At 40.5% G+C, this 24017-nt stretch overlaps 1 protein-coding gene across 3 annotated transcripts in view; it reads right to left on the bottom strand.

Annotated features, from left to right (window-relative positions):
• Window positions 1-6337: 6337 nt before the first annotated feature.
• Window positions 6338-24017, bottom strand: part of CCDC186 (coiled-coil domain containing 186) — a 60024-nt gene continuing 42344 nt past the window's right edge. For all 3 annotated transcript variants that reach the window (XM_084633273.1, XM_084633275.1, XM_084633274.1), the window contains 6 exons: window positions 19598-19853; window positions 18280-18469; window positions 16727-16807; window positions 15168-15378; window positions 12265-12484; window positions 6338-10424 (listed from right to left, as the gene is read on the bottom strand). In XM_084633273.1, coding sequence (XP_084489399.1) covers window positions 10341-10424; window positions 12265-12484; window positions 15168-15378; window positions 16727-16807; window positions 18280-18469; window positions 19598-19853 — 1042 coding nt within the window. In that variant the 3' untranslated portion in view covers window positions 6338-10340. The remainder of the gene's footprint in view (window positions 10425-12264; window positions 12485-15167; window positions 15379-16726; window positions 16808-18279; window positions 18470-19597; window positions 19854-24017) is intronic.

Genomic DNA, 24017 nt, shown 5'->3' with positions numbered 1-24017 from the left:
CCTGAGCCCCCCACTGGCTTCCGGGGAGAGGAAGGGAGGGAGGGGCCACAGCCTGGGTCAGGGGAGGCTTAGCCTGCCATGACCTTTGATACCTGCCACCCATGCCTTCAGTCCTTACATATGCAAAACTTCTGTTTTGACTTCATGGCAGTGGAAACACACACTGGGGCTGTGACCCAGATTAAAAAGGTGCTGTGATAATGGGGGCTAGAGGAAAACAAGAGGGCTTGCAACTATCATTGTCACCAAATTCCTAAGTACTCAGCCCCACTGCCAATTAGACCCAGATTGACTGAAGTATGTATCCGACTACATGTCTCACCTTTGAAATGGCTGCTTGAATTTGGGCTCATTTTGATACAAAACCACTCCAGTTCCACTCTGCACAGCAGAGTGGAGAGAAATTTCTCCTGGCTTGTCCTACAGATTCTTAGAAGAAAACAGTCACTTTCTTTTTAATTACTTTCTCTAATAGGTCAGGTCTGAATATTGCTACCCTTCATACTGATTCAATCCTTTAAACCCCTTCCAAAAACCATCTACTGGGGTAATTTTATTGCCAGTTTTGATAGGTATTTTTTGTCATCAATTGTAATCAATAGAATGAGATGAGACCAACAGCTTAATACAAGCCAGTGAACAGCTGTCTGAAGGGAACAACTTCAGATAACCTGGCCACGGTTAAAATCAAAAGTGAGCTGGAGGGGAAAGGCTCTATATTCCATTATCAGTCCCCTGAACTATCTGCTCCAACCACTGTGCCTGTCTAACCTCTTGTCAATAGTCTAAATTAAGAATGAAATTTAGTTCAGAATTTCCTTACTTTAGTTAGTTCTAATCTTGTAATGATTTTTTCCCTTGCTTTAAAGAAGTCCCAGGAATACAGAATGTCATAAATAATTCATGTACCTTCAGGCCCCAACTAATCGCGTTTTCCAGGTACAACCCTGATTCAGCAAGGTACTTAAGCATGTGCCTCACCATAGAAGCATGTGAGTAGCCCCATTGATTTAAATAGGAATATTAGCGTGTTTAAGCTACCTTACTCAATTAAGACTTCCCAATTTATGTAGCACCCAGCAGACCAGAACATTCATAAACATACTGAAAGACGTATATAGTATTTACACATCAGCTGAGGAGAAGTTGTTCAGAGATGCTCTGGTATAACTGTTACCCACTTATGTATGAAAGTCTCCTCCCCCCCCCCCCCCCAAGTTCTACTTTGTAAAAACAAACCTCTGAAAACAAGGAAAAGATAATGTCTAGAGCTTTTCAGCCTCCCCGGGCTGTGCGCCATTAGAATGTGGTTCTAGCCGGAAAAGTAACTGGAATTCTAATAAATTCCATATTTATTACCAATAGTTTAATATCAGTTTAAGACTGAGTACTTATCTACCGCTTTACACCTTTAAAACTCTTTACAAACACAGCCTTACAATATCCCTTTAAAGCAGGAATGTGTCCGTCCCTTCTCCCTTATGTGTAGAACGGGGTGAGCTATTACTTGCCAAACATTGCATAGCAAGTGGCAGACCGAGGATTAGTATTGGAGAACTGGCTTCCCTGCTCAGTTACGCTGCTACTGTCAGGGCCAGCCCTAGACCAAATGGCGCCCCTGGCAAGGAACATCTTTGGCATCCTCCCCCATTTGTTAAACTTTTAATTAACTTATTTTTATTGCATATGTAGCAAGATTTATATCTGTCATATAAGATGATAAATTTGCGTGCTAGGATCTGTGAATCCGTATTTACAGAAAGTCTCAAAGGTTCCACAAGATTCTACAAAGGTCCAGAACATTCTAGGAGGTTAGTGAAAAATGAATCCACATACAGAATACCTGAAACATCTTACTTTGGCAACATGGCTTGTGCAGTGTCCTTCGGACTGGTGGAGGGGATGTAAGAGGCAAAAAGAACACAGCTAGACTGAGCTAGTCTATAGAGCTGACAGTAAGAAAATGTTCTGCTTCAGATCCTTATCCTGTTCCTATTGAAACCAGTCGGAGTTTGCCATTAATTCCATTGGGAATAGAAATGGACCTTTGTCATCTGCCATCATTTCAGAAGCAATAAAATCTGAGCTAATAAAATACGTCTCAAACTCCAGCCCCCATCTTATGATTTAATCAATTCCTGTAGATCTGTGGGCAGAATCCAGCCCTTAGGTTGACCATTTTGGTTGGGAAGTGAGGCAAAATGGAACCCAGTTTGCTCTCCTACTGCTCCATTGGCTCTGCTGTATTCACCTCGCTGTCGGAAAGGAAGCAGTTATGGCATGTACTTACAAAAGCAGCTGATCTGTTAAGATGCTGTTCTTACAATAATCTGACAGCAGCAATTGATCTGGCCCATGTTAATGAATATTGGATTTCCAAGTTTGTATTGGAGGAAAAAGGATATTTTAATGGCAAGGCCCAGTTGTTGGAGCTGATTATAATAAAGAGAGAGTGGGTGAAGGGAATGCCTTTTTATGGATCAACTTCCATTGGTCTCTCTCGTATCCTGGGACTAACATGGCTACAACACTATAGTCAAAATAGTACAAAAGCTCACCATAGATCAGATCTACTGCCAGTTATAGGATGGGGGGAAAAAATCTGACTCTGGCTTTCAAAAGTTTAAAGTACAATACAGAATGTACACAATTCTGAAATTGTATACTGCAGATACACTTGCACTAACAGTAAAACCAATCACAATGAAGTACTGCCATCTTTTGCTTATGCAGTGCAAGAGCAAGTTCTACTTACAGTAACCAGACTTACCAGGCCCAGTCTCTGCTTCCGTAACAAGGGTTAATTAGAAACTATTGGCACTGGAGCATTTAATCTGACCACTAACTTTCTAGACAGGCAAGCAGTTAAATATATGCCAACTCATCCCCATTTCTTTATTCAATTTTATAATCCTAGATACTAGTTGTCTGGGTTCATATTTGGACTTGTTCTGATCGCTTATGAACAGATTAGGGTATAAAACCATTGTTAGTTCTAATTTCTCTTGTTAAAATATTCTCTATTGTATAGTTTAAGTACTCAGTTTCAGATGTTGCCCCAGGAAATGACACCTCATCACCATTGTAGATTCGTAGATTCCAAGGCCAGAAGGACCATTTTGATCATCCAGTCTGACCGCCTGTACACTACAGGCCATAGAACTTCCTCCACGTAATTCTGAGATCATACCTTTTAGAGAAACATCCAATCTTAATTTTAAAAAATTCAGTGATGGAGAATCCACCATGACCCTTGGTAAATTCTCCCAGGGATTAATTACTCACCATTTAGTAATTTACATCTTATTTCCAATCTGAATTTATCTAGCTTCAACTTCAAACCATTGGATGGTGTTACTACTTTCTCCATTAGAGTGAAGAGCCCATTATTAACTGTTTGTTCCTATGTAGCTACTGATAAACTGTAATAAAGTCATCCCTTAACCTTCTCTTTGTTAAACTAAACAGATTAAGCTCTTTGAGTTTCTCTAAAGCATGTTTTCTAATCCTTTAATCATTTTCATGGCTCTTTGCTGAACCCTCTCCAAGTTATCAACATCCTACTTGAATTATTATATACAGTAGAAATTGGACATTAGTTTTCCAGCAATCATTCCACTAGTGCTGGACAAGTAACATAACATCTCTACCACTACTCAAGATTCCCCTGTTTATGCATCCCAGGATCTCATTTGCTCTTTTAGCTGCAGTGTCATAGTAGAAGCTCATGTTGAGTTGATTAGCCTCTTCCACCCCCAAATGTTTCTCAGCCACTGCTTCCCAGGCTAGTCCCTCATCCTGTAAGTATGGCCTACGTTCTTTGTTCCTAGATGTGTATGTTTACATTTAGTGGTATTAACCCTTTTGTTTGCTTGCTTCTAATTTACCAACTGATTTAGATTATCTGAATCAGTGACCTGTCTCCTTCATTATTTACTGTTCCTCCAACTTTTGTGACCACTGCAGACTTTCAGTGATTACTTTCTTCCAGGTCACTGATAATGTTTTAGTGTAAGGTCAAAACCAGATTCCTACGGGAAACACAGCCACTCAATGAGTATTTTCCATTTCCATTTTGAGCAAGTAGCCAGTTAATCCTTTTAATGTGTGCTATGTTAATTTTATATTCTAGTTTTTTAATCCAAATATGATATGGTACCAAGTCAAACGTCTTGCAGAAGTCACCATAAGCCCATGTTTTGCATTAATTATATTGATTCTTTATTAATCAAGCCCCATATAAACCACTCCATTATATTGCCTGGGATTGATTGTCAGGTTGACAGCCCTATACTTACCCAGGTCATCCTGTTTTAGCCTTTTGAAATATTGGCACAAGATTAGCTTTCTTCGGAACTTCCCCAGTGTGTCAAGACTTATTGAAAATCAGCATCAACAGCATCCAGCACCTTCCTCAGCCAGTTTTTTAAACTTAGAATCAATTTATCTGGACTTTTTTAAAATATAAATTTTAATAGCTTGTCTCACACTGTTCAGAGATTCTAGTGGAATGGAAAGAATTATCTTCACCATATGATGAAGCTATATACTTTTTCCCCCCCCAAATACAGAATAGAGTTATTGAATACATCTGCTTTTTCTGTATTATTGATGAGTCTACCATTTCCATAAAGTAATGGACCAATACCACTGTCAGGATTTTTTGTTCCTAATGTATGTTAAACAAAAAAACCCACCTCTTTTCCTCAGTTCTGCTGGCCATAGATTTCTCCCTGTCTTTTGACTTCCCCTATTTTCTACAATTCCTAACTTCTGATTTATATTCACTATCAACTTCCCCTCTTTCATTTTGTTGTTTTTAAATTGTTTGATCGCATTCACTTTGCCTCTAAACCAGGTGGTTTTTTTTAACCAGTATGACATTTGTGGAATTGTGGCTTTTTTGAGCATCTAGTAAGTTCTTAGATAATTGAGAATTCTCATTCACTTTTTATTTAAAATTCCTCCTAGTTCATTTGGCTCATAATTAAGTTTTGTGAAATTGGCCCTATTAAAGCAGCGTGTGTGTGTGAATTACTGGTCTGGACTCTAGTCTGCTTGCATGACCAAGTCATGATCACTTGTACCAAAGCTATGGTTCATTTCTAGTTGGGTGATCAGTTCCTCTTATAGGTCTTAGAACAAGGTCTACTACAGAATTCCCTCATGTTGTCTACAACACTTCTTGAGTTAGGAAGTTGTCATCTATGTTTACAAATTCCAAGGATGTCTTTAGTACTGGCAGCATGAGACCTCCACCATAAGTCACTTCATTTGAAGTCCCCTCTTGTGATCATTCATGTTACAGATAGGTGTGTAAGGAGGCAGTCATCCTTTCTGAACTATGATTTGGTGGTCCATAGCAGACACTAATACCACATCTTGAGCTTTATCTCTTAGGACATTCATCCTTAACCTTGGAAGAAAGTGGTTTTGAATGCTTGTCAGTGACTTGGAAACAGCTAATGCCATTTTTGACAGAGTGCTGCTTCTCCTCCCGTTTTGCCCACTCAATCCTGCCTAAAATAAGATACAACCATTGATTTTTTTTTTAAACATTCAGTGGTACCAGTAATCCTCCCCAGGTTCAGTAATAGCAATGCAATCCAAATTATACTTAAAGATCAGCAATTCTCTTGTTTGTTACCTAGGCTCCCAGCAATTCAGTAATTTCTTTCCATGTCCCTTGGGTCATTCATCACTTTTGTTCTCAACTCATGTCATCAGTTACCCATTTTGGGCAGATTTACACTCCCACGCTGGAGAAAAGGAACTGGGCATGGCCCAGGATGTGGGCTACCTCTTGCAAGGGGTATTGCATGGCCTCTCCGAAATATAGGAGCTATAACAGCTAGGTGATATTAATAAGCCACATGTAAATAAAAAGGATACCAGAGGTGCTGCAGGGAGGTACAAAATACAGCCTTCTGTAACCATATAACTGTCCGAGCTTCCAAATACACACTCCCCCACACCCTTAAATTAAGATGTAATTGGAAATATCTGTGCTCTGGGCATATGAGTCTCAGATATCCAAAAATCACTTGATTTAAAACCATGTTTAGATTCTCCTGCACAACTTGAACTCTCATCCATATCATAGGTTCCATCACCAAAATGTTACTCAAAGTTTCACATCTTATAAAGAAACATGCAACAAAAGCAAAGACTGGAATTGGGGAGCCTCCCCTTTCTGAGAATCTGGGCCTTAAGCCTTCCTCATACCAAGTATTTCCCAGATGTGACATGTGAAAACAAGCATTCAGATATTTTCATGTTTATTATTTCAAAGTACACTATATACATAATGTATAGTCATGTCTTGAAAAACTTCATTTTATACAGAAATGTATCTACAAAATTAACAATCAAATCAATAGTCAAAGTATCTTTGTCAATACACATATGTACATATTGGAAGATTGAACATCATCACCATCAACAGAGAATGGGTAAGTAAATAAAACCCTTGGGGGGAATCTAATAACTAGATCATTTTGTATCATAACTGAAAATTCTTTATTTGGCAACATTTTCAGCTATCTTTTTGATGGGCATGAAAAGGTTGATTTCTTACGCCACCTACTGTTACTAATAGTTAATAGCATAGTCATGTGTCAAGTTTTAAAAAAAAGTCAAAAGTATTGGCTGCTATTGACAGTTTATGGAGACACCTGTACAGCTGAACTGCCTTGCTGCTCCTAAAGTAAGTAGTGGGTATAAAGTTTTAGATAAGAACACAGCAATTCTACTGCTGTGCCGAACCAGTTTCAAAAGTTACTTTTTTCAGCATGTTGCCAGCAACAAGCAAAGATCAGTAAGCAACTGCAGAGCAAAAAATATTTTGGGAAAATAAACCATATCCCATTGTTTTCTAGAAAAGTCTGTTCACAAAAAAAACTTGCATACACTTAAGTGGATTTAAAAGGGAAAGGACAACTGATGTCTGGCATACAGGGTGCCATTCAGATACATGGGCCTGACTTCCTAATCTGGAATAGGATTTTCCATGGTGTGGAAAGACCACCACAGCTAGGCAGCCAGAAGCAATTTTCTTTAGGACCTGAAACCACAATCCACCTGGATGGTGGGATGTGTTGCCAAAAAAAAAAAAATTGCAAATTCTCCTTCAGCCCATACGTGCAACTAGCAAAAGGTTTAGATAAGTATTTTCAGAAGAAACTTGAGGCAGCTAACTACCTAGTACCACTAAATTTCACTGGACAGTGGGCACCTAATAGCCTGTCTCTCCTTCTGAAAACACTAGCCTACTATACTTCCTAGAATTCAACATACTGAATTTATTTAAAAAAAAATCCCTCCTTCCATCTTTGAGAGCCTGGCTGATACTTATCACTGCAGCAGCCAGCACAAAGCTGATGCAACACTCCAGTTCCCCAAACAAGGATCAACTGGATACAATTGTTGCACAGGCCTTGTGCTGATTCCATAGAGGGCTGGATTTCACTTTGATTTAAAGCTATTCCCCTTGAGAAGAGGCTGTTAACAAAAATGTTTTACCTCCACCAAAGAAATCATTCCAATCCTTGCAGTATACCATGAAAACACTAGCATAGGAGTCAGACAAGAATATTCATGAGGAAAATACAAGCTTCTCTTAATTTGCAGCATCATCTTCTATATGAGAAAACTGACATCTGTACAGTCAAGCAAAACTACTAACAAATTATTCCTACAACAATCTGCATCATGTCAAAAGTATGATGGCAAAGACGTGTATAGGCACCAACGTAAATACTGGAGTGCCATTTCTGGCTGTGGCAGGGACTTTAAAGAAAAAGCCTATACAAAACATCTGACTAGAATATAATGAACACTAGGATGTCATGGCCACTACATATACAATTTATACAACCAAGGGAAAAAACCCTGTGAATGTGAGTGTTTAACACAGAGGAAGCAGCACCTTTCAGCAAGACAAGAGGATAACAGCGTGCTCTAAAATCATTTAAGAGCTGGAATGACACAATGCCATAAAGCAGTAAGAATTTCCACAATATCATTGCACTTATCCCATCTGCATCACATTTCTTTTCTACGTTCACATTAAACAGCTGCAGAACACCACACTAAAAGGTTACATTAATATTAAATACTCCAGCAAATAGCAAGCTTGGTTTCAGATTAAACAGTGGAAACATTCAGTTTATTTTTTTCAAAGCATGAAAACAGATCTGGTACATGTAGGTATGAGAACTTTTGTTGTTTGGAGATGTGACCGTTGTTCCTGAAAACTTTGTTCTGCCGTGGGGTCTAATTCAGTCAGACACACTTACTAGTCCACTGACTTCAAGAGGGGCCAGAATTTCACTCACTGGCACAATGCCCATTGAAATCAATGGAACTAGGATTTTCTCCTTCAGAGGTTAACAAAGTTTCCTACTCACTTAATGAAGGAGAGGTAAGCCTGATCCAGGCTGGCTAAGCTTTCCATCACTGGCCTCATTTGTTCTTAGATCTTGAAAAAAAAGTATTTAAAAAAAACAACTAAGGTTGAGAGCCACAGTTGGGGCACATTTTCCCCAACTCCAAGTTTTGAATCAATAGTTTTTACCTTCTTCCAAATAAATGCTCAAAAAAAAAAAGTAAAGATGACAGTTATTCAGGACTCATAAGGAACTCTAAGCAGACCAGGCCTTGATCCTACAAACACTTACATACCTTGCTTAACTTTACATGTAGGAATAAATCTCACTGAATCAGAATTCTCATAGACCAAGTTAAGCACTCATGGATAAAACTTTCAGAAGGGTTAAAGTGATTTAAGGGCTTTTGACAATACATAGGCACCTACATAACTTAGATCCCTTCGTAACTTTTACCCTGTGTTTACAGATTACAGCTCGGTTTGCACATGAAGTAAGGGGGTAGGAGGTGAGGAGGTATAGAAACATTTAAAAGATTAATAGACAACACTGCAATAAAGTTTTTAAGTGGCCTTTCAAATTAAAACGGGTAATATTAAATTGTGGAGTGTACATGTGCACTAAATACTTTTCATGAGAATAGGAAGTGCAAATATTTAATAAATACAGTATAAACCCTAAATATATTTACAAGATGAACTGGTCTGACTCAGGCATTTTAGTTACATGGGCACTAATTCAACAAAATACGCATTTACTGTAGGAGTGGAACCATTCCAGTCCATCTGTTACCTTTTTCTAATATTACACTGTAGAAAATACTGTGACTCAGCCTCGAGGTGACACCATTCTTGTTACTTCCCCATCACTTTGAATGAAGGGTGGAGATATCACCTGACATTTCAAATGATGGTCACAGTTAAGTCATTTTGACAGACTAATTCACATTAGTAAAGTAGAGTGTGATGTTTGTTCAGCTTCTACAGTTCCACCAATAAATTTCAATTCACCGTTTAAATATACCTTACGGTCAGTTTTACTAGCTGGGCTATACTTACAATTAAGATGACTAAACATAATGGGGGGAGGGTTTTGTTTTTTTAACAGATTGGAATGTCTTGGAATAAGGGAGTATGTATATAAATAATGGACAACTTAACTCACACACATTAAAAGTTGTGTTAATTTATATTGAAAATCAAACTTATTTTACAAAATCTACCTGAGTTCAAAGTTATTCAGATTCATATGTCCAGAGATGTGGATTTTATGAAAGACTTGGTGAGCTGATACAGTCTGATATAGCTGAAAATGCCTAGTATCAGCAGCAGAAGTTTCTCATTCTAATTTCTTGCTAGTTTACCTACCCCCCACAAAAGTCAATTCATATTCAGTTTCTAGGTAAGACATTAAGTTTTTGTCCAGTGGTAAAATATGCATCATGTCCTTAATTATTTTTACAAAAGTTAATTATAAAGCCCCTTTCCCATGCATATGTTAATTGCTTGATCAACTTAAATATATCAAACACTTAGAGTAGGGAAGAAGATTCTGAAAGCCCTGGAAGCTCAGTAGCACTGGATATGTTCCACAGCAAATCAATTTTTCTCCCCTGCAAGCTTTATCATTAGCAGGCTGCTTAATTGCACAGTGCAGAAATTAAAATCTCACTGAAATGTACTCTACATGTAGTGCACACCGCAAAGCATCTGGATGCCTTAATTTCAAAGAAGAGTTCTAAGAATGTAGCCTACAGTAAAGTTCATCAATGGCTGAGGCAAAACACCCTTCACACCTGATCCTACAGAGCCTCTCCCGTCCAGAAGGACAATTTGTGTGGTTAAAGGTCTGCAGGATTAGGCCCTGCCATTGGTTGACACTCGGTTTACAGGAGAAACTTCAAAATGGCAGTCTGCAGCACCTGTTTCTTTGTTCTGACTGTTCCATAGTTTGTTACACTTGCTTCATCCTCCGTTCCAGTTCATGCTGGTGCTTAATAAGTCGTTCTATTTCTGTTCCTAGTGTCTGCAGATTTTCCTTTGAACAAAGAGAAGGGAACAATAAGAGGAAAACATCAGTAGATGCACCATACAATACTGAATTTAAATTACCACTTGCCATCAATATGAGTGGATTGCTACCTGAAAATAGCATGCTTACTTGGCAGTGAAAAGGCGGGGGAGCAACCCTTCTCTCCCCACATTAATAGTGAATGTGATGCTCTAAAGGACAGTATCTTTCTTATAGATTTTAGGATTCTATTGAGCATGCTGAAAAGGTATACTGCTTCAGTTCAAAACTAATCAATATATAAAGATAGACATGGAATCAGAGAGCAGCTTATACAGTAACTCCTCGCTTAACGTTGTAGTAAAAAATGCAAAAGTTCCTGAAAAATGCAACCTTAAGCTAACGATGTTAAGCAAATCCAATTTCCCCATAAGAATTAATGTAAATTGGGGGGGGAGGAGGGGTTTACATTAGGTTCCAGGGAAATTTTTTTCACCAGACAAAAGACTATTAAGTTTTAAACAAAATTTAATACTGTACACAGCAATGATTGTGAAGCTTGATTGAGGTGGTGAAGTCAGAGGGTGGGATATTTCCCAGGGAATGCCTTACTGCTAAATGATGAACTAGCACTCAGTTGAGCCCTCAAGGGTTAACACGTTGTTAATGTAGCCTCACGCTCTACAAGGCAGCACAAATGGAGGGAGGGGAGACAGCATGGCAGACAGAGATGTGCATTGCCCCTTTAAGTATGCTGTCCACACTTTAAGTACATTGCCCTTTTAAGTAGATCAGCAAGTTGAGACAACTGCTGCTGCCATCAAGCCTCCCTCCGTCCTGAGCCTTGTCATGTCCACCCACCTGCTCTATGGAGATGGGGTAAGTGGAGTGCAGGGGAACACCCTGACATTAGCCCCCTCTTTTCCACCCCCCTTGTATAGCAAGCAGGAGGCTCCCAGGAGCAGCTCCAAGGCAAAGGGGCAGGAGCAGCACATGGCAGTCGGGGGGAGAGACTAGGGTGACCAGACAGCAAGTTTGAAAAATCAGGACGGGATTGTGGGTAATAAGAGCCTATATAAGAAAAGACCCAAAAATCGGGACTGTCCCTATAAAGTCAGGACATCTGGTCACCCTAGGAGGGACAGCTGAACTGCTGACAACTGATAGCCTGCTGGGCCGCTGCCACACAGGGAACTTAAGGGAGCTGATAGGGGGGCTGCCAGTCCACCCTGGTTCCAAGCCCCCACCAGTTTGCTGCAACGGGCTGCTCTTTCTGCAAGCAGTGGACAAAGCAGGTGGCTGCCAAACAACGTTATAAGGGACCACTGCACAACTTTAAAAGAGCATGTTTCCTAATTGATCAGCAACGTAACAATGTTAACTGGGATGACTTTAAGTGCTTGCATATTTATACCTGCCTCTGGAAATTTCCACTACATGCATCTGACGAAGTGGATATTCACCCACAAGAGCTTATGCTCCAATACGTCTGTTAGTCTATAAGGTGCCACAGGACTCTTTGCTGCTTTTACAGATCCAGACTAACACGGCTACCCCTCTGATACTTTAAGTGAGGAGTTACAGTAGATACATTCCTTACTAACTGTTAATCATGAGCCTAGTGGTAGAAGAATCATCCCCATTTTAAGAAATACACACACACAAAATTCCAACTTGTACAGAAATCAGAACGTCTGTCTTTTGAGCATATTTTTGCTCTCTCTCACTGTCAATGTTCCAAGACAAACCATGATGATGATCTCTAGAGAGACCTCTTCTTTGGTAGTTGTGTGTTCAGGGCAGTATTTATTTGAGAAGAGCAAAAAAAATTTGACTCATAGAATGAAAGGCTACCATAGGTACTCACTTTAAGTGTAATATTCTTTAATAAAGTATCCTCTAGCACAGCCTGTAGCTTCCTGTTTATCTCCAGAGAGAGTTCTAATGTGAGCCCACTGTCTGCGGGATGCGATGTATACAGGGATGCCATGATGCCACCGCGCCTGCTCAAATGGACTTTGTTAAAGTCCGAGGCTTCTGAGGACAGTGTGCCAGCTTCTTCCCGCAAAATGTAACTCTGAATAATTCTGGAAAAAAGAGAAATCCAAGTGAAACTTCAGGTGTTGAGTTATGGTTCAGGATTCTTTGCGGGAGGTATATATACTATATTCTGTTTTGTTGTAACCTGATCTTCACATGCATGATGTCAAGAGCAAAAACCTGATACAAAAGCTCCAAGGCTTAGAGGGGTGTATTCAGACAGGGAGATGGCTGAAGCCATTTCTTGCCACACACAGATTCATCTCCTTTTTCACATATTAACAGCAATCACCACCCAAAATAGGATTTCACCCTTGGTCTCTCCTTCTGGGTGGACCCTGGAAATCTTTAACTCTCATTTAAGTCAAAAGCAAAGCTTTTACTGACTTCAGTGGGGTTGGGATTTCACCCCAAAAACACACTTAGTGACAAAAACCAACCCTGGTACTGAAGGCCACCGCTTTAGCAAAGGACTAAGCTCCTTAGGGAAGGGACCATCTTTGTTTTTTATATTTGTACAGCACCTAGCACAATGAGGTCCCAGTCCATGAGTGGGACATCCAGATGCTAGAGAAAAGCAAATAAATAATAAAAGGGTGTGAATTGCAACTGTAACAGTTCTTGGAGACAGAACCTTATGATGTAGTCTGACTAGAATCCAAAGCATTTCCAGAAAAAATGTCAGTTTTGTTAGCAGAAATATTCAAGGGTGGGATTTTGCAAAGCATCTGAGTGACTCAAAAGTACAAGTCACAGATCCCAAAAAGTTGCAAGCCTGTGCAAATTTAATTCAACCCCTTCTGCATTATAATGTAGTCTTTAATTACATGATCACATACGACTTTCTTCTATAGTCCCCTGCCTCATTGCGTGCACAGGGTGGATGTTCTGGAGATGAATAAGAATTGTGTAATTAAGGAGACCCCTGTCATCTGGTGAAGTTGGAAGGTGAGCAGTGAATGAGGCAAGGGATGACAGGAAGATAAAGAATGGTGTCATAGGTAAGGCAGCTGGATGCTATCCTTGGATAACTGGATTCTATCCCTACCTCTGCCACAGAGTTCTTTTGTGATGGTGGGCAAATCACTTAATCATACTTTTCACAGACCATTACTAACTGTGTGATCCTTATTTCCTGGATGCTTTATGTGAAACCTTTGAATTTGATTTGCAGAAATGTTGAGCACTCACTGCTGCAACTGAAGTCACTAGTAGCTGTGCTTTGAATGTACAAAGTGCTGTATAATGCTAAGTACTCAAACACTAGGGTCTGATTTTTCAAATTGGACACTAAGACTGGTAGACACTTTCAACCTTACTCTGTGCCTCAATTTCCATCTGTAAAAGGGGGATAATATCCCTTCTCCTCACAGGGATATTGTAAAAATACACTTATTGAGGTTTATGAAGTATTCAGCTACTGTTGAGATGAACCCCATAGAAAAGCTCATGAGGAAAATGAACAATTCTGTCCTCAGAGCAGGGTTTAAATAGGGTACAGTAAATAAGGCCTCGGGGCACTCATTGAACAGAGAGGATAAAGCAAAATACCGAGTAGCTGCTTATTGGGTGAGCACTGTCCATCGTGCACAGAATGAATCTGCACTCATTCAATTTACATGAAAGGCAGTAATTACTGAGAGTTAGAAAATTGCATTAGGTTTCTGAAAGTTTTTTGTTTTTTTTTTCTAATTAGTCACTTTTAAATCATGCTGCTTTTCAGAACAGCCTGTGTTTTCATACATGAGACACCAAACACATTACTTGTTTTTAGTATGTTTTTGAAGTGCCAAAGTTATCAGTAGTTGTCTGGCTTTGTCACAGTCTGAATGAGACCGCTTGTTGAGCATTTCTGTTGTAGTAGATCCTAAGGAACCCAGTGAGGGATCAAGGCCCTGCGTTACAAGGCACTCTACTGGCACTACAGAGGGTCCCTACCCCAGGGAGCTCACGATCTTTTATGAGAGACCGTCTCATGAGATGGCATCACCATAAGAGAGGACTGCATGTGGTAATGGTTAGATTTAATACAAACAACATTCCTTCAAAACAGAGTATACTCCAACTTCTTCCTTATGACCCCCAGCAATACTGAACGAGCAGACCTTAGACAGGAACCTAGCCAGTAGGCTAAATGACAGGAAATCCCATAGCCTGCACAGCATGGAGAAGAGAAATCTTATATCGTATACTAAAGATGGACAGGCTTTGGCTCAGATATTTTATTACAGTAGGCATCAATCATCATTTATTATTTGTATTCTAGTTGCACCTAAAGGCTCCCATCAGGAATTATACTAGACTCTGTATCAACAGAGGACCTCTCAGCATAGAAACGATGCACCACAAAACAACATTTTTTTGAGAGAGAGAAGAACTTGACTCTATACCAATGTCACACCTCAAACAGCCAGAGGGAGTCGCTGTTAAAGCGGAGGCACTGTTGACAGGGTGAGAACCTGCAGCACTGACAGCTCCTGACAAGTTCAAAGAGCAAAGGGGACTAAGCCACAGATCCAGGGCCTTCCACTTGGTGCTGCATAGTCTAGTAACTGTTCCCAGAAAATAAGGTGGACATTAAAATCTGAGGTCTGCTGTGGTTGCAGATGTTTTATCATTTAACATTTTTTCTATCTCAAGTTAACATTGTGTGTGTTATGTAAGAGAGTGTGTTCCAGTGCAGGACAGTCATTGAGAGCCAACACTATGTGATCCAAATATCATACATACTTGGTTTTTTTCCGGATTTCCTCCACCAGTTGCTTAATGTGATCCTCCATGAACTCCATCTTTTCATTTTTCCGAGCATGAGCCTTCTGTAGTCTTACTATTCTCTCAATCAGGACAGCCTTGTCCACTTCTGGGAAGCTATCGGCAGCTCCTGAAGATCCAGTATTCTCAGGCGAGCGATCTTCGTTGCTGCTTCGTGCGTTAAGGGACCCTACCAAACAGTGACGTTGTTTAGAACTGTGTATGTTATAATGAAGTACTTCTTGCCAAGTAAGCCAGTCCATCTCATCACAAAATCAATAGCTCCAGACTGTGCCCAAATATTTTCTTCATAAAATATTGATCTCATTTAGCTACTCCTGGAGTAGCTGCACGTAACTACAGTACCATTTTCACTATATAGGTTCAGACAATGGTAAACCCCTCAGTGTAAACACAGCTATCGCGGAATAAAGGTGCTTCCATCAGTATATAGCCTATTTCTGTACAAGAACCTTTATACTGATATAACTGCCCACGCTAGAGAGTTGGATCAACTTAATTGTATTATGTTCTACATGGATATAGTTAAACCTTTACCAAAAAACTACAGCTAGACCAGTGAAACTATTAAATACAAGAGTGCTGCAGGGTTGATGGCAGGAGAAGGACCGAGCAGCTCTGGAAGCAACTTTAAAAGTGACGGGGATGGAGAGGGATTACGAAGATAAAAGAAAGGGCTACATATCTCAAACACAACCTTATGGACTAAAGGTGCATCAACTTTGATATAAATTAACCTAATTTAAAATTATGTGATATCGATCAGGTAAATAAATGCCAATGATACAGCAGAAAAAACAAACATTTTTCTTCATGGTAGAACAATAAAGGAATAAATTTGACAAGCACACTGGTGCCTGTAAATATGCCCATTGATTTACCCGTTACACAGTGCCAACTGTCAATTAGTGCAATTTAATTAAACAATAATGGAGACAACTACTGATTTTTGCTTTGCCTTTGGCTACATTTAAGTGTCATCTAAGGTACCTCTGAACATAAAAGCAGCAAGTTCAAAAAGATAGGAGTAAAAAAGCTAGACTGTCTATAATAAGAACACGTGGCTACAATTATATTAACAAGTGCCATTATTAGGCCTGAGACCCCTATATCTATAATAAGTTCCTGAACCTCAATGAATTCCCCAGACTTTGCAACATGAAAAAGATATTCCTTTTACTCGGTTATACATAAATTGATTCTCAGTTAAGGATTACTGGGCAAACACTGCAGTTATCAGGTCTATGTATTTCAAAACTAAAAAAGAAAAGGGGGATAGCAAATTAAAACAGACTCCAGGACTTTCGCTACCAAGACTGACGATATTCCATAAGTCTTGGTGTTCTACAGGAGAAAGTTTTGTTGAAGTGTTAACAAAAGCATTGCTCAGAAGTACATAACCTACAGAAATAACTAATAACTATTTAAAACACAAACACCCTAAATCTGTGGCAGTAAAATAGGTTTGAGTTATTAAAACTGAACAGTAAAGGCAGAACTGTTATTTGTTACATTACCTGATGAGCTGGAACGACTCCCCATACTGCTAACTTCTTTATCACAGCCGCCATTTTCAATCTGATCCAATTTCCTTCGTGCTAACAAGAAAACATGAGGAGGGTTACCAAAATGTGAAAAAAAATCCTCAGAAAATGGAACCCGCACATACACACCACCACAATCCACCAGGAACTGAGACAATTTTCTTTAATTGCCAAATCATACATGTGAGAATACTACAGACTAACAAACCATGTGAACATCACTAAGTGCTTGGTCTAATGCCCACTGAAATCCATGGGCTTTGGATCAGTCCTCAAGTGAAGAGGTAACTCCATGCACTGGGTTGTCTTGAGACTACTATTTAAGCCATGCTTTATTATTGATATGGCATGCTATTTAAATAGCTAATGAATGACATAACACAGCCCTGCTCTGTGGAAATCAGTTATTCCGTGACTGCTATCACTACAGTGGCTGTGCCCAGATGTTGAATAGTGCTGGGAGAAGAAGTATGAGCACGTGTTCATACCTGTATAAGAAGGTAAACAGAACTTCCTCTCCCAATATATGAATAGTACATAAGAGTTATGTTTTCACATAAATTCCAAACACCTCATTAAGCCAAACTGCACTCTAAATTCAGAGCACATGCACTTTTGAATTATTAATGTTAACTTCCTGAAAGTACAAAATTAATAATCAGTCTCTGTATGAATATATATATATTTAAACAGATGAAGCACTTCCTTAAAATTAAATTACAAATGCCACCAACAATAATTCTGGCTACAGTTGGCATTTAGAAAGCTTCTGATGTGTCTTGAATAGCCTTCTGTGTAATGATAAGGAATCACATGTATCTGGTTACCATGGATGAAGTCTCAATTGTCCCATGCCATTTGATTCATAGAATATCCTTTTAGCTGAATACCAAGAATGTGTAGATCCCTTCCAGTACTTCTATTTTAATCAAGTCAGCATTTGAAAATCACACACGTAACATGCAATTTACTGCCTATGAGATTCGATCTCCGATTTGATAAAAAGAAGGCCTGCAAGGATTGCACCCTAACAGACTATATGGATGCAGGCAGGAATCCTTCTCTAGCTGCATATGCAGGGCGTGAGGAGGAGTATGTTAGTACACTCTAGTGCAGGGGTTCTCAATCTTTTTCTTTCTGAGCTCCCCCACCCCAACATGCTATACGAACTCTACGGCCCACCTGTACCACAACAACTAGTTTTCTGCATATAAAAGCCAGGGCTGGCATTCAGAGGTAGCAAGCAAGACAATTGCCTAGGGTCGCACGCCACAGGGGGCCCTGCGAAGCTAAGTTGCTCAGGCTTTGTCTTCAGACCCGGGTGGCAGGGCTCAGGGTCCTGGGCTCCAGCCCCATAAAGTGGTGTTTCGGCTTTCTGCCCTGGGCTCCAGCGAGTCTAACACTGGCCCTGGTTGGTGGACCCCTGAAACCTTCTCGTGGTCCCTCCAAGGGGCCCCCAGACACCTGGTTGAGAACAACTACTCTAGTAGACACAAGACTAATTCGGGGGGGGGGGGGGGGTTCACCTTGCTGAAGTTGCTTGGTGAGGTCTTTAAGATTTGCCACATGTTTACGCTTTTGAGTAACCAACTCGTCTTTTAATTCATCTACTTGGGTGTTCAGTGCTGTTAGTTCTTTCTGTTGAGAAGCCAAGTCTGTCTGCAGTGTCTGGACTTCATGTTTATGTAGCTCTTCCTCCTTTTGCAGTTTGTTTGCCTGAATTTACAATAAAAAAAACATCTAAAATCACTAGGCATAACCATCTGCTTAACGTCAACATCACCACCACTTTGCACCTGCCCTTCATCTGAGAATTTCACATCATTTTATGAACCATTAATTAAGCCAAATACCACCAGTGTGGGATAGCCCAAGGCAGTAAACAGGGGGTACTACTTATTCCAGAATTTAGCACAGTACAGAATAAGATTTAAACTCTAAAAATAATCCAGTTTGTAACTTTTCAAAATATATCTGCACACAGTAAAATAGAACCATGAGGCGGCTATTAGTAATAATTTTTATTATAGCCACAAAATTATTCTTACAACTGATGGGAGCATACAGATACAAGCACAAAGGCTGCTCCAGGTTGATTTTAAAAAGTCATTTTACGAAAGGACCTCCAGTTCTGGCACACTTGATACACAAAATCAAGCTACAATCCTGCAAATGCCTACACTAAAAGTGAGTAGTCCTACTGAAGTCAGAGTGGGCCTATTTAAATTACACTGTTAAATATTACAGGAGTACCTCTGGACAATGGAAGCAGCCTAAAATAATTCTAGTCTCCTATATAACAAACAAGTTCTTTAAACATGAATGGTTTGCAGAGTCAGTTTCACATCTGAGTTAAATCCTGATGGGTATAAAACTGAATTAAGGCAGTCCTGGGCCCTAGGCATGCCATGACATTGGCCTCCTGCTATGACTCCACCCCCACTGCCCTAATTCTGTGCTGAGATCCCATCCTTCATCTACCTAAATGACGGAGCCTGAAGTCAACTCTTGCCTCCTAGAGAGACAGGAGAAGCAACAGGGTCCCTCTCCCAGAGCACTGGATCTTCCATTGACACATATAGGGCAGTTCACACGTCAAAGCTATGGTTCTATGGAGTCTACAGGCTCAGGAAGAACTTTTTGGTTACATTCAGATCACATTTCCAAGCTTTTATTCACAACTGCAAGGGCTAGCAACTAACTTTTTAAATGAAAGCTGAAATTCTGCACTCAAGATGACACTCCACGAGCTGGAGCCTTGGCACAGACCTTAGAGCCTTTGCATTAATCCAGCCCTGATCAGATAACCTATTAGTACAAAATCCATCTGCATTTTGTACTCACCAGATCATCTTTAGTCTGTCTCACATGTTCCAGCTGACTCTGTAACTCTCTTTCACTGTAGGTAAGCTTATCGAGCTGGGTCTGTAAGAAGTTGGTTTCAGACTGCAGCTGTGCATTCTTACTCGTTAGCTTTTCAGTGAATACAAGCAGCTCAGATTCTCTTTTCCGACTGCCTTCAATGTCCTTTTGGAGATCAGTAATCAGAGAGTTCAGACTGTCCAGTTCTTCCTTCAAGGTGTCGATTTCTTGTTCATCTCTACCAAAACAAATGTATTTAACCTCAAGTCACCCCTAAAACATATATCAAATGTGAAAATACTAAATATTTATCACAGATACGAAATAGCTTTCAAACTTCAATCCATTTCATATCTGTAACAACATCTGAAAGATATTTCTTACCTCCAAGCTGTTAGTGATCCCAATCATATTACTGCTGAGGGAATTCTGTGCCCCTGCACGTCCACAGAATTCACGTCCCGCACAAATTTCTTTGCTTCCCTGCAGAAGAATGACTTTCTGACAGGGAAGCAAAGGGAAGCTGAAAGAGCAGTCGCGCACCACTCCCTAGCTACGCAGGTACATCATTTAAGGCACCCGGAGCAGCTGGCGGAGAGGTAAATCACCACAAGTTTAGGGCACCCCAGCCAGTGGTTCCTACCCTGAGCCGGGATCAGCTGCTAGTCACTGCTGGAGTGGAGGCAGGTGGGGATGGGACTTCCTCTTCCCCTGCAAGGAGTAACTAGGCCTGTGTCAGACCCATCCCCAGAAACCTCCCCCAGCTGCAGAAAGCTCAGCATCCTCCCCTGCTTCCTGCCCCCATTACTCCTCAGCTGCAGGGGGAGGGATCACTGTACAGGGAGCTGCTCCCCCATCTTCCCAACCCCTGTGCATCCAGACCTCCCATACCCAGACACCCCTGCCAACCCTCACCCCGTACACCCAGAACCCCTTTAGCCCTCCATACTCTAACTCCACCCTACTGAACCTCAGCCCTGCATCTGGAGCCCCTTGCACCCAGACCACCCCGCACTGAGCTCCCTGCACTCAAAGCCCCACCCTGGCGAGCCCCACCCCCCTGAGCCTCCACATCCAGACTCCCCTGCTGAGATACCCAGACCCATCCACTGAGCCCCAACCACTTTCTCCTGGAAGCCCCTGCAGAGTCCCATTGCACCTGCACTTGGAAACCCCCCCCAATGAGCCTCTGTGCATCCAGATTCCCCCACAGCTAGACTCCCCACTGAGCTGCCTGCATCCAGATTGTCCCACAGAATCCTCTCGCTACACAGTGGCATCCCCCCACACTGAGCCGCTCCACACTTAGATCCTGCCTGATTGAGCCTGCCTGCCCCACACCTGGTGCGCCTGGCGCAGAGGGCCAGGGCCCCAGGGTGTATTTGGGGCAGGCCCAGGCCTTGTGCTGTGTCAGTGTTGGGCACAGCCTCACCACTGAGTCCATGTCCCCGGGGTGGGTGCTGGGGAGGCTGCAAGATGATCTCCCATCTTCGTGCAGCCAGCGGCCTTTGCTCTCCACTGCCATGCTGGAGCCTCTGCATTTAATTATTAGCAAATAAAACTTGAAGAATTTTAAAATATTGTGCACAGAATGTTTTATGTTTTTGGTGCAGAATTTTTAATTGTTTGGCACAGAATGCCCTCAGCAGTATCATATCCCTAATAATGACTAGTAAATAGAAGAGTCTGAAAGCTATATAAATTTGAAAATTCCATTTTATAATAGTAATACTGTTACAATACTGAGTCGACCCTGATGGGGGATTCACCCCCATGAGTTCAAGTGGCTGCCTCCCCCTGCCAAAGTGTTCTACCAGTTTCAAAGTACCGCAACGGCTCCATTTGTAACGTGGTGGAGGATGCCTGGAAGATAAGACGAATCCAGTGCATTCTCTATGGCCCCTAGCCTAGCTCCCATGACTAGCCTTGTCTATTCTGAGGGGCCACAGCACGGCCAGGTTTGCATGCCCATATCTAAACCAAAACTTCAGAGCAGGACACCCCAAACTTTGGGGAGATTTAGAATCTGAATTCAGATCCAAGGTTTGCAACTGACCCCTATTTTCTATAAAGACTAGGCCAAAATCCCAGATCTGAGCACCTTGTGAAGTCTGGAAAGATGGATTCAAAAAAATCTGGATCCAAATTTTGTAGCTCAATTCAATTCTAACCAATTTATTGGACTTAACTTTACAGTCTTTGGGGACTATAGTGTGGTGTATTTTTCTTTAATTTTCGTTTGTAATTAAGATGTCAACTACAATATGCTCCTTGACTGTGCTAGATGGTTGAGTATTCACCACTCGCCATTAATAAAAAGGAGTGCATGAGAAGATTAATTTGAAAACTTGTATGAAGTCACAGGGCTTGATCTAAAGTCAATATGAAGTGAAACCACTTAGAATTTTGCAGGAGGCATTTAGCAACTTGCAGCATTAGCCCTATAAGGTACTACTTTTGCCAGCCTTTCCCAGTTAACGAGCTTGAATTTTCTACAGGAATGTTTTCACACTCTCTCTTTATGGAAGCAGAAAACGTGTATTAGGAACAGGGCCATTCTGATTTATATCAATTTAATACTTTGCCTGCCATGTCCGTATAATCCATTGTGTCTCACATTACTTTGTAATCAATGGGTAACAAAACTTCTTCACAAACTTTCATAACAACCTTTTGGGAAAATATTAGTTACTACATAAATGCATCCTCAGTAAATAAAAACCCCTAATCTTTTCATGCTTTTTTTGTTACCACAAATACACCCTAAACCTGCCTAAGTGATTTGTTGCCACACGTTCATATGGTATTTGACAATTCTTTTAGACCCAGCTATTACATAACAATCCTCCACAATAACCTAGTTAAGACATAGGCTGTTCTCTTCATTAGGACAGACCTAATTTTAGGTCACTGACTATTACGTGGTCAAGTATTTCATTTCATTCTAATCCCAACTAAAGGAAAAATCTAATAGTGAATTATGATTTTTCAAAGCAGACAGTTTTCCTTTCATCAGGTAGATTAGTCAAGAGTTTCCAAATTCCAGTTAACCTCCACAGAGAAAAAAGTCACAGCACTAGATCATCCTGTCCTAAATTGATAACTTCTTTAATAAAGGAGATAAAAAAACCTTGCTCTTAAGAGGTATATTTAATAGAAACACCTTTGCTTTCTCACAGAAGTCACTTTTCTATTCTGATCACATTTTCTACAAAGGTTTGATTTATAAATAGTTTACAGAAGGTTAATGAATGATTAGATGTGTTAATACATGCTTAATTGTCAGACTGTTTTAGAGTCCACCAGGGTGCTTATAACTATCTAATACCTTCTACTGATGCATTTATAAAGCCACCTATGACACACATTACTCCAGTATGTACTATACTTAAAAGTATTTATAAATGGAATCTTAATGTAAAATGACCTCTACTTCTGATGTCGCTACCTCAAACAAGGCAGAGTTGTCTTTCTGGGTTACTAGGGCACATTTCTCATCAGTCAGCAGCACATACTTCCCTTACAAAAAGAAGGGAAGAAACCTCCACCATACTCAATGAAGACTTCCTCAAGCACGAGAGTACTAAAGGCCTTTCCTCGTAGGGAGGAGGTTGGCACTGAGACAATGAGAACACGAGACTTCTGCAGCAGAGTACTGGTTTCCTTCTCCCTGCCCCAGGAACTGGATCTCAGCATTAAGGAACGCTCCCTGCCTGTGCTGGTTTTCTTATAATACCAGACTAAACAAAATTTGTGATTTTTTGTCAGTTCTTCAAAACTAGATCTAAGGTTACAACATACAAATGTTCATGAGAATCCCAAAAGGAGACTGGCATCTAAGCCACAATGTCAAAGGACACCTCAAAAAGATATTTTTTAAATGGGGTTGCACTTCTTTATTTTATTTTTGTTTGTTTAGCGTATTTTTTAAAGTTTGTTTTGTTTTGTACCATAGAAATATGAATGATGTCACGTTTGCTCTTTCTTGCCTTTTCTGGAGAACTTCACTGTCCTCCCCATCCCTTCCCTTGAGTAGGTCATGTGTATTGCGTGCAATCACACTTTAAATGGAAGGGGCATGATGCTGTATCTTCAGTGAAGATGACCTGTTAGACATTGGAGCTAAAGTGATGCCAAAACCAAATTTTAGGAACATACTAAATATCCCTTTCCCCTCGGAGTTGCATTTGTGATATTATTTCACGAGTCCTCCAGCCACTAGAGAGAAATCTAGCCTGGACATGACCTGAACTAATGTAAAAATACCACCTCTCTCCCCACTAAGGGAGAAAAGAGCAAGTCAAAACCCAAACCAAGTTACATGCACTTCTTATATCACATAAAACAGTAAAAAAGGTGCAAACCCATTTTTAAAAATTTTTCTGCAGGTTACTTTAAGATG

The sequence above is a fragment of the Lepidochelys olivacea genome (assembly GCF_965140295.1).
Source record: "Lepidochelys olivacea isolate rLepOli2 genome assembly, chromosome: 7".
Lineage (NCBI taxonomy): Eukaryota > Metazoa > Chordata > Testudines > Cheloniidae > Lepidochelys > Lepidochelys olivacea.
Note: the sequence above shows the minus strand (reverse complement) of the source record. Positions and strands in the feature narration are given on the sequence as shown.